This window comes from Myxocyprinus asiaticus, chromosome 19 (assembly GCF_019703515.2).
Source record: "Myxocyprinus asiaticus isolate MX2 ecotype Aquarium Trade chromosome 19, UBuf_Myxa_2, whole genome shotgun sequence".
Classification (NCBI taxonomy): Eukaryota; Metazoa; Chordata; class Actinopteri; order Cypriniformes; family Catostomidae; genus Myxocyprinus; species Myxocyprinus asiaticus.
In genome coordinates this window covers 40976786-40991160 of record NC_059362.1, presented here as the reverse complement: position 1 = coordinate 40991160, position 14375 = coordinate 40976786, and the positions used below count along the sequence as shown (strand labels likewise).

General features: G+C 34.8%; 1 protein-coding gene across 1 annotated transcript; it reads right to left on the bottom strand.

The window, feature by feature from the left end:
* Positions 1 to 3093: 3093 nt before the first annotated feature.
* LOC127410093 (pro-opiomelanocortin B-like) lies at positions 3094 to 7121 on the bottom strand. Its single transcript, XM_051645157.1, has 2 exons — positions 7002 to 7121; positions 3094 to 3591 (listed from the first exon to the last, which is right to left on the bottom strand). The coding sequence occupies exons 1-2, from the start codon at positions 7119 to 7121 to the stop codon at positions 3094 to 3096; spliced, it is 618 nt and encodes a 205-aa protein (XP_051501117.1).
* Positions 7122 to 14375: the final 7254 nt, after the last annotated feature.

Sequence of the window (14375 nt, the reverse complement as noted above, 5' to 3'; positions counted from 1 at the left end):
AAAGATCCTATAAATAGATCTCACGTTTCTTCAGCATTGTAGTTCTGTGATGAATTTTCTGTTTGTGAGAATATTAATTTCTGGGCTGTGACATGTCAGGGTTGGTCATTTATAATAAAGACTGCAATTTAAGTGTTTTTTCTGGTGTTAATGAAGTTTTGGAATGGTATTGGTGTTCACTAAAATTTGTCACAATGTCTATTTTTTTCAAGTAAGGTCAGGGATCTGGATGAGCGTTCTCCCCATCAACAAAGATGGCAATGATGTTTTTTGTGTTAAAACTGCAAATAGACAATAAAACATTTTCAGTATGGTATGGTGTGCACAGTTTAAATGCTTTGCCATAAAACTATAGGACTGTTTTTTTTTTTTTAAGACTGTGTGTGTGTGTGTCTATTTACAGTGTGTGTATATATATATATATATATATATATATATATATATATATATATATATATATATATACACACACACGTGCATCCGGAAAGTATTCACAGCGCTTCACTTTATCCACATTTTGTTATGTTACAGCCTTATTCCAAAATGGATTAAATTCATTATTTTCCTCAAAATTCTACAAACAATACCCCATAATGACAACGTGAAAGAAGTTTATTTGAAATCTTTGCAAATTTATTAAAAATAAAAAACGAAAACAAAAATCACATGTACATAAGTATTCACAGCCTTTGCCATGACACTCAAAATTGAGCTCAGGTGCATCCTGTTTCCACTGATCATCCTTGAGATGTTTCTACAACTTGATTGGAGTCCACCTGTGGTAAATTCAGTTGATTGGACATGATTTGGAAAGGCAAACACCTGTCTATATAAGGTCCCACAGTTAACAGTGCATGTCAGAGCACAAACCAAGCCATGAAGTCCAAGGAATTGTCTGTAGACCTCTGAGACAGGATTGTATTGAGGCATAGATCTGGGGAAGGGTACAGAAAAATGTCTGCAGCATTGAAGGTCCCAATGAGCACAGTGGCCTCCATCATCCGTAAATGGAAGAAGTTTGGAACTACCAGGACTCTTCCTAGAGCTGGCCGCCTGGCCAAACTGAGCGATCGGGGGAGAAGGGCCTTAGTCAGGGAGGTGACCAAGAACCCGATGGTCACTCTGACAGAGTTCAAGCATTTCTCTGTGGAGAGAGGAGAACCTTCCAGAAGAACAACCATCTCTGCAGCACTCCATCAATCAGGTCTGTATGGTAGAGTGGCCAGACGGAAGCCACTCCTCAGTAAAAGGCACATGACAGCCCGCCTGGAGTTTGCCAAAAGGCACCTGAAGGACTCTCAGACCATGAGAAACAAAATTCTCTGGTCTGATGAAACAAAGATTGAACTCTTTGGCCTGAATGGCAAGCGTCATGTCTGGAGGAAACCAGGCACCGCGCATCACCTGGCCAATACCATCCCTACAGTGAAGCATGGTGGTGGCAGCATCATGCTGTGGGGATGTTTTTCAGCGGCAGGAACTGGGAGACTAGTCGGGATCGAGAGAAAGATGAATGCAGCAATGTACAGAGACATCCTTGATGAAAACCTGCTCCAGAGTGCTCTGGACCTCAGACTGGGGCGAAGGTTCATCTTCTAACAGGACAATGACCCTAAGCACACAGCCAAGATAACAAAGGAGTGGCTATGGGACAACTCTGTGAATGTCCTTGAGTGGCCCAGCCAGAGCCCAGACTTGAACCCGATTGAACATCTCTGGGGAGATCTGAAAATGGCTGTGCACCGACGCTCCCCATCCAATCTGATGGAGCTTGAGAGGTCCTGCAAAGAAGAATGGGAGAAACTGAACAAAAATAGGTGTGCCAAGCTTGTAGCATCATACTCAAAAAGACTTGAGGCTGTAATTGGTGCCAAAGGTGCTTCAACAAAGTATTGAGCAAAGGCTGTGAATACTTATGTACATGTGATTTTTTTAAAAATTTTTGTATTTATTTATTTTTTTATAAATTTGCAAAGATTTCAAACAAACTTCTTTCACGTTGTCATTATGGGGTATTGTTTGTAGAATTTTGAGGAAAATAATGAATTTAATCCATTTTGGAATAAGGCTATAACATAAAATGTGGAAAAAGTGAAGCGCTGTGAATACTTTCCGGATGCACTGTATAGTATGTAGATACAGAATAAATATATACAGTGTGTGTGTGTGTGTGTGTGTGTGTGTGTGTGTGTGTATATATATAATACTGTATACACACAGTATAAATTATATAGTACAATATATTAATTAAAATGTAATTTACTTATATCATTATTTATAAGTATATGTATATTCTAAAATTATTATTTATAGTAAATTTATGTGTATATATTATTAAAAATAAAGATGAAAGAATAAATATTTAATAAAGAATAAAGATTTAAAAAACATTTATTCATTGTATTATGATTTAATATTTTATTTTATAATCATAATTAAATACTATAAAGAATTAAATATTTTATCATTTTACATTTTACATGAGTGAAATTAGTCTTCATGACGTACAGTACCAGTCATGGATAACTTATAAATACTTTCATAACCTGGTATAGAAAAATGGTTAAAATTTTTAATGATCTTGATCTTTAAATGCCAATATTATCTGATACCGACATTCTTACCGATATAGCGTATATTTCTGCATTACATTGTCTATACTCCAGGATACAATCATCATGCAAATACTCATGAATCCACAGCTTGCAACATTGCAAAATCATTTTAATATATTCCATGTACAGAATAATACAATAGAACTAACTAAACTAGACAAATAACCAGCATTTCTGAAAATCCTTTCTTTTTTAATCCCAGAGATGTGATTAAGTACAGCGCAGGTGTCTAATCAAATCATGAATGTCAAGCAATGAGCATTCATAGTCTGAATGAAGCTTGTTTTGCATACTGTTCATCCCAAAATGTTTTGTTTTTGTTTTTTTCAGAAGACACAAAGTTTCAGTGTCCTGTAATTTTGGTTCAAAGGAAGCTTTTTAATAAAATTATTATGTTAATAATAACATTTAACTTTAAAAAAATAAATAAACACACTAATTCTCTTTCCTCTCTTAATTTTTGAACTGCTGTCTGTCTTTAACGATGACGTATCAGCGTGAGCAGGGGCTTCTGGGATTGCTCTGAATAAGGTCTCATGAATGCGCCGTAGCGTTTCTCAGGTGGAGTGTTCCAGCGAAAATGGGTCATGCGATACTTTCCGTTGGTCTTCACATTGTTCCTTTGTTGAACGTCCAGGACGGCGCCCTGCTCTCGCTGCACGCGGAAGGTTTCCGTGGACTCCTCTGGCTCCTCCTCCAGGGCGTTGTTGATGAAGACTTTAATGGGTCTGCGTTTGCGACCCATTGGTTTTCCCCAGCGGAAGTGCTCCATGGAGTAAGATCTCCTCTCCTCACTGTGGGGAGGTTCTCCAGTGGGCTTTTGGGTCTCGGGTGAACCAGGTGCCAGAGCAGATAAGAGCAGACCCAAACTCAGGCTCTGTTCCTCAACCTGTTCCTCATTGTTTTTCTGTTCAGATGAAGAAACTGTCCCATAATTAGAGACGTCCTGCTTAGATCTGCATTGCCTAATACACTGCTGCCAAGTCAGGACAAAGAACAAGATGACACATACATAAAGTTTAAGGGATTTTTCACCCAAAAATGAAAATTCTGTCATTATTTACTCACATTCTTCCAAATCCGTTTGACTTTATTTCATGCATGGAACTCAAAAGGAGGAATCTAGCAGAATGTCCAAGCTACTAATGGTGATCAGAGACAGAGCAGCTTGGCCATTCTGCAAAATACCTTATTCTGTGTTCCACACAAATTCTTTATAACAGCTTTTATTAATTAAATCATTAATAAAAATTATTACATTATAGAACACTTAAAAGATTATTAGTTAATCTGCATTGAAATAGTTTTTAGAAGATGACAGATTTCAATTCATATGTATTTACGTTTGTATATACATGATCTTTTAAGCAATATTTCTGATAATCTCACGAAACCTGTCTATAACATGTCTGGGTCATATATCACCTCAAAATCAAAGGAAAGGAATAAGAAATTCTGGTAACACTACAATAAGGTTCCATTCGTTAACTTTAGTTAATGCATTAGGTTTTATGAACTAAAAATGAACAATATATTTTTTACAGCATTTTAGAATCTTTGTTTTTGTTAGTTAATAACACTACTATTATTCAATGATATTTCATGGTAGTTCATAACACATTAACTAATGTTAACATATACAGCTTTTGATTAAAAAAATTAACATTAAATTAAAGAAATTAACATTAACCAAGATTTATAAATGCTGTAAAACTATTGTTCATTGTTAATTCATGTTAACTACAGTGGCAGGAAAAAGTAAGTGAACCCTTTGGAATTAGCTGTTTTTCTGCATTAATAAAAATTGCTCATAAAAATGTAATTTCATCTTCATTAAAGTCACAAATATAGACACAGCACAATATGCTTAAGCTAACAACACAAACCATTATAATTTTCATGCCTTTATTGAACACATCCCATTGAACATTAACAGTGCTGTGGAAAAAGTATGTGAACCCCTAGGCTAAAGATGACAAAAAAGATAATTAGAGTCAGGAGTTGGCAAACCTGGCATCCAATTAATGAAACGATTTTGGAGGTGTGTGTTAGAGCTACTTTGACTTATAAAAAGCACTCAAACATTTTGAGTTTGCTATTCACAAGAAGCTTCTGCTGACATGGACCATGCTTCGCAAAAAAGAGATTTCAGCCCTTTTTACGTAAAAAAAATTTCCTTCTGAATGTTGTGCAGGTCTAGTCCGCAGCTACTGGAAACGCTTGGTTGAGGTTATTGCTGCCAAGGAGGATTGACCAGTTATTAAATCCTTGGGTTCACTTACTTTTTCCACAGCACTGTGAATGTTTAATGGGTTGTGTTCAATAAAGACATGAAAGAATATATTTGTGTGTGTGTTGTTAGCTTAAGCACATTGTGTTTGTCTATACTTGTGACTTTGATGAAGATGAGATGACCAATTAATGCAGAAAAGGGTTCACATACTTTTTTCTTGCCACTATACAATGTTGTTAATTAATGTTAACAAATGGAACCTTATTGTAAAGTGTTTCCGAAATTATATTTTGCATAAAGAAAATGAAAACATGTCATTACTGTAATGCAAAAACAATGTCATTCTCATTATTGTTATGCAAAAAAACAAACAAACAAAAAAAAAAAAACACTCACAGGCCACTTTATTAGGCACACCTGTACATCTGTTTATTCATGCGATTATCTAATCAGCCAATCGTGTGGCAGCAGTGTAATATATAAAATCAGGCAGATATGGGTCAGGAGCTTTAGTTAGTGTTCACATCAACCATCAGAATGGGGAAAAAATGTGATCTCAGTGATTTCGACCATGGCATGATTGTTGGTGCCAGACGGGCTGGTTTTAATATTTCTGTAACTGCTGATCTCCTGGAATTTTCACATGCAACAGTCTCTAGAGTGTATAGAGAATGGTACTAAAAACAAAAAACATCCAGCAGGCGGCAGTTCTGTGGACGAAAACGCCTTGTTGATGAGAGAGGCCAGAGGAGAATGGCCAGACTGGTTCGAGCTGACAGAAAGGCTACAGTAATTCAGATAACCACTCTGTACAACTAGTAGTGAGCACAATAGCATCTCAGAATGCACAGCATGTCGAACCTTGAGGCGGATGGGCTACAACAGCAGAAGACCACGTTGGGTTCTACTTCTGTCAAGAACAGAAAATTGAGGCTGAAGTGGGCCTACCATTTGTGTATCTCAGCAGAAGTCCAGATTTGTCAGATCAGATGATGTTACTGTCCAGTTTTGTTGAGCCTGTGCCCACTGCAGCCTCAGTGTCCTGTTCTAAGCTGACAGTAGTGGTACCCAGAGGGGTCTTCTGCTGCTGTAGCCCATCTGCCTCAATGTTCGACGTGTTGTATGTTCAGAAATGCTTTTCTGCATAGCACTGTTGTAACGCATGTTTATTTGAGTTACTGTCACCTTCCTGTCAGCTTGGACCAATCTGGCCATTCTCCTCTGACCTCTGTCATTAACTTCCACTCGCTGGATGTTTTTTGTTTATACACTATACACTCTAGAGACTGTTGTGTGTGAAAATCCCAGGAGATCAGCAGTCACAGAGATACTCAAACCAGCCCGTCTGGCACCAACAATCACGGTCACGGTCCCCATTCTGATGGTTGATGTGAACATTAACTGAAGCTGCTGACCCAAATCTGCGTGATTTTATACATTACACTGCTGCCACATGATTGGCTGATTAGATAATCGCATGAATAAGTAGATGTACAGGTGTAGATGAAGTTTTGGAATGGTATTGGTGATCACTAAAATTCGTCACAATGTCTATTTCTTTTTTCAAGTAATGTCTGGGATCTGGATGAGCGTTCTCCCCATCAGCACAGATGGCAATGATGTTTTTCGTGTTAAAACTGCAAATAGACAAATAAATAAAGTGGCCAGTGAGTTTATATAGATATATTAAGATATTAATGTATTTCTTTTAAGCTGATATAAATAAAAACTATTACTGTAATTTTACTGTAATACTGTGAAAAATACTACACTAAAGTAATGAGAATCTAATGAGAATTACATTTGAGAATAATGGAAATTATGAAAAACTCAAAGGTAAAACATCCGGGTGCATTACAGTAAAGGAATGTGCTTCGGGTCATGGTGCAAATAATCATGAAGGTCCTTAGGCTTCATTTTCTTTATGCTCAATACAATTACTTATTTTCTTTTTTTAAGTTTGGAGTGAAATGTGACCTTGACATGTTTTAATGAGATTCGCCTAATTATGTACAATAAGTGTTGCCAGATTTGTATTACTATGCTCGAGTAATTTGTTTACTCATGTTGATAAATTGTAAAAAATGCCAATAGAAATGTATAGTTTTCTATTTTTTTCAATAATGTAATTAATGCCATTAAATGCATCTTACCCTTATTTGCTCATTAGATTTAAGGCCCATGCAATTTGACAAATCCAAGAAGTGTCCATCTACATATGGGCTCTGAAAACACAAGACGACTGCAACCAAAATCCAGGCCTGACACTGCATTTTTAGTGTCTGAGAACTGAAGAAACAATACAAGAAAATATATATATCTTCAATTGCCACAGGAAACATTTAAGTGACTCAGAGTGGAATGCTGTAAAGAAAAGGGATGATATTTGTGATATACACTGTACCGTCAAGGACAACTTTTTTCATTATTCAGATATCTTGAATCATCATCGGTTACATTGATTTCTGCAACGTGTGGGAAGGTTACGAGAAGCAGATGTCTTTTCAACACACTTTCAATCCTCTGCTTTATATCTTAAAATGCTCTGTAATTTGTGGCATTGATGTTGACTATTTAGGATGCTTTAAATAATGAAGGGAATTAAACGTATAGATTTTGATCAACTCCTGTTCGTTTATTTGTACCTGGCCTTTATGGCGACTTCACGACACATACATTTGTAAGCAAGTGCTGCAGTGGTCCATTCATTTTGTACCCTGAAGTCAACTGCAGTGTTGTGTCAGTGATGATGGAAATAAAGCTTTGAAATTAATAGAATTAATTTAGTAGACTCTCTTGTCTTGCAGTTTCAATACATATTATTAGGATTCTCCATAAAAGTCCAAAAATATCAGTTATGTTGCTGATGATGACTCAGTTTCTCACTATTCTAGTCTGAAAACATTCTAGATTTAGTTGATTTGAATGAGCTGTTTTCTCTCATGATCCTTTGATATATAACAGCATTTCACAGAAAGATCTAAGAATATTCTCTTTAAACCAAAGTTAATCAAGTAATTGAATTTGAAAAGAATTCTCTGTTCATTATTATCATTGGAAATAGTTTGATGATTCATCCTGGCTTTGCACGTTACCCATTTAGGGATCTACAACATGCAAATATGCAAATTTGCCCCCTAATAATACAAGTTATGCCTTTTTAATTATTACTAGTAGAAGAATCATAAAACACAAAATGATTATAGCTTAAAATCTGAACAAAATGCAGATTTTTTTTTTTTTTTTTTTTTTAATGGTATGCCTGTGACTAAATATCCTGTATAATAAATGCAATCAGAACTCACTGATTGTCTTAATATTTGTGACAGTGCACTCCAGTGTCAGAAATTATTATTTTTTTATCAAGGGGAAATATTTACCCCCTTAATTTGATTTTCTGAGCTATTTTTACCTTTATGATTATATTGCATATATTTTTTCTAACCATTTAAAATGAACTGTCTCATCTGTTGACTTCAATTTAATCAATTCATTCATACAAATTCTCGAGAAAGAGAATTAATTAGCTCTTACCCTAAAAATGCAATCAACATCAACTCATTTTTATGCCATAATATGTATAACTAGGACTATAATAGAGTATTAAGAACTACATGAGAATTTTCAAACAAAAATCAGTAGAATTCATTAGGCTTTTTGTTTTTTCTTCACATTTTACATTTCTGGGGCATTTTTGGTTGCATTTTTGCTCAGAGCCCTTTTAATTTATGACCCTGGTGCACTCTAATTTACTGCATCTGAAATATGGTTTTATTAATATGAAATTACTAACAAACACATGAAATTATTAAGTCAAAGTTATATAGAAAATATCAACATCAAGTTAACCATAGAGAAGTCTCTTTATTTTTATACTGTTCTATTTGATTTTCTCTCTTGAAACATGTTCTTAATTGAGATTCAATGAGCATATTCTAAACAGAGAGTCATAATATATAATGATAATAATAAAAGTTATTTCCAAAAGAATCAATATTTTTTTCTTACATTTAAATTCTCTGTCATACATGCTGTATGAATCAGATTTCATGTATCATTAACTTTTTAAAAACATATTTTATTCTTAAAGTTATACTTTTGTCAGATTGTTTGTGTTTATTGAACATTATAAATAAAACAGATAACACATTTTCTGTGAAAAACACATTTTCTTATAAGCAGATGCAGTAATTATCAGGATACCAAGCAATGCATGTATAGGAAATACACAAAATGATTCAAACGAAACCATCAAATTCCATTTCCTTACCTTTCTTTATTTGCAGACGAGCTGAATATCTCTCTCTTGATTCTTCTTTGGATCTCAAGCCCTTGTGTAAGTCAAGCTCACCTCGTTGCCTCCACAGTTCTGTTTTTTATTTTTTTTCCCCTATCTCTGATCACTTTTCTGACGTCTGTGAATGGATCACTCTCCTGCTCGCTCTTATTTATTCTCAATGAGCTCTGGTCTCTTATATACTCACAGGTGATGATCAGGTGGGCCTCTGCTGAGGTGGGGTTAGACAAAGGGAGGGGAGAGTTGGTGGGGATGGTGGTGGTATTGTCCACTAGGGAAATTACTTCTTAGTCCTCCTCATCATACCTCTCCATTCTTTGAAGTGTAAAAATGTATAGTTTATTAATAAATATGGTAACACTTTAAAATAAGGTTCCATTAGTTAACATTAGTTAATGCATTAGGTATCATGAACTAACAATGAACAATATAGTTTTACAGCATTTATTAATCTTTATCAATGTTAGTTAATAAAAATACAATTGTTCATTATTAGGTCATGTTAGTTCATAGTGCATTAACTAATGTTATCCCATACAACTTTGATTAAAAAAATGTAACCCTTTAAGTTCGAATGGGTCCCCACCGGCGGGCCGTGAAAAATATTTATAACTTCAGTCTTGACCAACACAAAATACAGTGGCAAGAAAAAGTATGTGAACCCTTTGGAATTATCTGCATTTATTGTAAGTATAAATTTGCCTTAAAATCTGGTTTGACCTTCATCTAAGTTACAAAAATGAACAAACACAATCTGTTTTAACTAAGAACACAAATTATTGTATTGTTCTTGTACATACTGAATACGTCATTCAAACATTCACAGTGTAGGTTGGAAAAAGTATGTGAACCCCTAGACTAATGACATCAACAAATGCTAATTAGAGTCAGGCAAACATTGTATCCATTTAATGAAATGAGATTGGAGGTGTGGGTTTGAGCTACTTTGACTTATGAAAAGCACTCAAATATTTAGAGTTTGCTGTTCACAAGAAACATCTGCTGACGTGGGCCATACCTCTCACAAAAAAAAAAAAAAAAAAAAAAAGACGATCTCAGAAGACCTGCGATTAGAAATCGCTGTTTTGCATAAAGCTGGAAAGGGTTACAACATTATCTCGAAGAGCTGAGATATTCATTTGTCCACAGTTAGACAAATTTTCTATAAAAGGAAATGATTTAGTACTGTGGCTACTCTCCCTAGAAGTGGCCGTCCAGCCATGATGACTCAAAGGGCACACCGCAGAGGTGAAAAAGGACCCTAGTGTGACAGCTAAAGACTTGAAGGAATCACTGGAACTGGTTAACATCTCCGTTCATGAGTCTACTATTCGGAAAACATTAAAATGGCATGGTGTCCATAATTACATGCTGCGTTTTTGCTTATAACTTCACAAAAAAATAAACTAAGCATAAAATATCACATACCATTAATTAGAGGAGGCGATTATCTTTCAAACGAGCCAACACACAAAGTAATGGGATAGATCATTAGATAACCCACACAAAGCACAGTGCTACATATGGCCACCAGGAGATGGCGCCAAGTACATAACACAGACTCAATGATGCAGACTCATTGAGTCAAAAGGCACTCATTTTGTGAACCTCATTACTAAAATTATGTCTCCATGCAATGCAAACATTTAGTCTTTGTTTTGTTTGCATGTGTAATTAGTTCTTATGTACAATTATTATGTTTTATTTGTTTGGAGAGGCTTTTGGACACTTGGAGACATTTTTGTACTCTAGGATAAATTATTTTTGTAACTTTTGATTGCTTTGTCATATCAACACAAACATTTACTTTTCTGTTACAGTTGACATGAGAAAAAGTTTTCGGAGCCACCTTATTTACACCCTGAGATATATAATGTAAAATCAAAATAATAATTTTAAAAAAGTGTATAAGTTAAGTTATTTTGTGAATTTTCAGCAGTTTCTTAAGCTGATAGTCACATAATTTATCATAATTTATATCATTAAAAAATGTGATGACAATGATAACAAACACTTTTTTTTTTTTTTTTTTTTGGTGAGAAATAAGCCTTTAATTTTGGGATGTCACTGAATCAGGAAATCTTTAAAAATATCCTCAGAGCTTCAATGGTTAACCAAGATGCTGTAAAAGTATTGTTCATTGTTAGTTCATGTTAACTATTTTGTAAGTCGCTTTGGATAAAAGCATCTGCCAAAATGAATAAATGTAAATGTAATGTAAATGTAACTAATTTTGTTAACTAATGTAACAAATGGAACTTATTGTAAAGTGTTACCATATATATTTTATCAATAAAATATGTTTTTATTATTATTGTTTTATTTTCTCAGCTGAAGTGGGGAGGGAGGATCCATTAGGGAAATTACTTGTCCTCTCAATACCTCTCCATTCTTTGACTTATGAAGATATTATGTGACGGGGTGTTATCAATCACATACTGGGGTTTTCTTGATTCTTGCAATCTGATACACCTGTTAGCTGTTTTCAGTGAAATCTAACTCTTGGATTTGACAGGAAATTGAAGTGGAATGATGTGATTACACATCCGAGTTTCCTTGTCTTACAGAACAACATATAAGTACTGTGCAAATCAATTAGACCGACCAGATGTGCTTTTTACACCCTGTAACAAAGACGTTTTAGATGTTTGCCATCAAGATCAAGTATAACAATAATTCATTTACACTTTTAAAGACATTTCCCCTCTTTATTGTTTTGTTTCTTTAAAACATCTAAAGCCCATTTATGCCTAAATGTTCATCAACAGCAAATGTAATTACTACTGGAGGAAGATTGTGTTGTGTTGTTGTGGTAACTCACGATAAATCAATTACTCTTTCACTTTTACATGTGTAACAGTAGCCAGCTGGTAAGTAGCTGTGCAGTGTGTAAACCTCACTCCCCTGGCCTCAAGAGGAGCACTAGCGACTGATGCTAAAGGCTGTAGCCTTTAACCAAATTGTTAGCGCGCCCACCTCTCATGCCGGAGACGCCGGTTTGAATCCCGCTCGGAGCACTTCGAGCAGGACCGATTACAGTGGTGCCGTGACCTGGATGGGAGTGAGGTTTAGGGGGATGAGTGTAACAGTAGCCAGCTGGTAATTAGCTGTGCAGTGTGTAAACCTCACTCCCCTGGCCTCAAGAGGCGCACTAGCGACTAAAGCTAGAGGTCGTAGCTTTTAGCCTCCTTGTTAGCGTGTCCGCCTGGTGACTTTTATTACTCGGGTTCATTTAGAAAAACAAAACAAAACAAAAAAAAAAAAACAGAACTTTAGAGTAATTTAAAAAACTGCGTAGTTTTCAAGGTTTGATTATGCACTTACCTTTATAAAGAACATTTCTATACAAATGTAGCTGCAGGGTACAATGTAGTAAAGATAATGGTTTGCAAATAGAGAACGTTCTGAATATTTTATTGTTAAACTTTAACACTCAAAAACTTGTGTATACTTTGGACCTTTGAAATCATTTATATACTGTATATATATATATATATATATATATATATATCATTCTGGGTGAACTATTGCTTTAAAAAGTATAATAAATCAAATGTGCTGACAATGCAGCTATTATGTTTGAGTTCTTGTAGGAAGTAGTTTCTCACCTCAGGCCATAACAAGATCAGAATAATTAGTTAGCAGTATTTGAGACTTCTCCCTTTTTGGAAAGCACAGCCTATAGAGGGCTGTACCCTTATGTGCTCACTAAACATTTCTAGAATTGATTTTCTAAGTAGTTTTAACTCTTTAGTAGCATATACACTACCGTTCAAAAGTTTAGGGTCACTTCCTCATTCTTTCTTTCTTTATTTTCACATTTTAGAATAATAGTAAAGTCATCAAAACTATGGAATAACATAAATGGAACTATGGGAATTATATTGTGACTAAAAAAATCCAAAATAAATCAAAACTACGTTATATTTTATCATCTTCAAAGTAGTCACCCTTTGCCTAGAATTTGCAGACGTGTACTCTTGACATTTTCTCAATTTCTTGAGGTATCACCCTGGGATGCTTTTTAAACAGTATTGAAGGAGTTCCCATCTATGTTGGGCACTTATTGGCTGTTTTTCTTTATTATTTGGTTCAAGTCATCTATTTAAATAAATAAATAAATTATAAATACAATTTTAGTTTTTTAATGAAATAAATTAATATGGTGGCACAATTATATTTTTGTCTACAAAACTAATTTCAAAGATTTAAGCATACGCCTTCAGATCAAAAGATTTTTAAGATCATGAGAAACATTTCAGTCAAGTGACCACAAACATTTGAATGGTAGTGTATATTATATGTATATATGTACAGTATACAGTACTTGTCATAGGGTACAACAGGGCTAAAGCCCCCCTGGGGATAAAAGGCACTTTTTATTTTATTTACTCCCAAAACACTAAATAGCAACAGAAACTACCACAGCACTTTCCTAAACACTATGCACTGCAAAATTTTGAGGTCATTTTATTTAATATTTTAAAGGTGCACTCAGTAACTTTTGTCTTTGCATCATCTTAGACTTACACTGACACCTAGCGGTTTGGATGCAGCATCATTTAAAATCAATAGTTTTCAGTTTCAGATGCCATTGTAGAAATTCAGTATTCACAGTCAGCCATGACTACTTTAATCAATGAGTGAAAGTGTCAAATAACAGGACAGTTACTGAGATTAAGCGAGTAGCATTTGGTTGGTCATGTGATTCTAACATGGCAGCCCCCATGTGTGGACCCTCTCCATGTAGATTAAAACAGCTTATATAAGGTTACTGATATGACTGGAGTCTTCACTTTAATGTGAGTGGTCATGATTTCCTACATATATTGCAAAATTACACCATGTCTTTAGGAGTTAAACTTTTTGAATGAGGAAAAAATTACTGAGTGCACCTCTATAACTTTTAAAATATTGCAAGTTTATGTAGTTAATGAGAATCCCTAAAATGATCTTATTTTTATTCAAAATACTTATTTTTCATTTTCAGTTTAGATATTATTTGGGGTAAAAAGCACTCTTGTTGCAAGGGCTAAAAGGACCCTCTCTTAAGTGAGGGAATATGTTTGTTATGAAGACTCAGACTGATGTGGGCTCACAATGACTGATCCAATCACAATAACGATTCATTTGCTCAGAGAATACTTAAGATGTCACGACATGCGTGCACCGTTTTCTGGAGTGGTTATTTTTAATAAGCATAATCTTAATTTGTAACTCAAAAAGCATC

Excerpts from the sequence above, each read along its gene's own strand:
- LOC127410093 (XM_051645157.1), bottom strand. The coding sequence starts at position 7,121 with ATGCAGTGTCAGGCCTGGATTTTGGTTGCAGTCGTCTTGTGTTTTCAG. Across the intron at positions 3,592-7,001 it reads AATCTAATGAGCAAATAAGG|CAGTGTATTAGGCAATGCAG; the intron begins GTAAGATGCATT and ends CTGACTTGGCAG.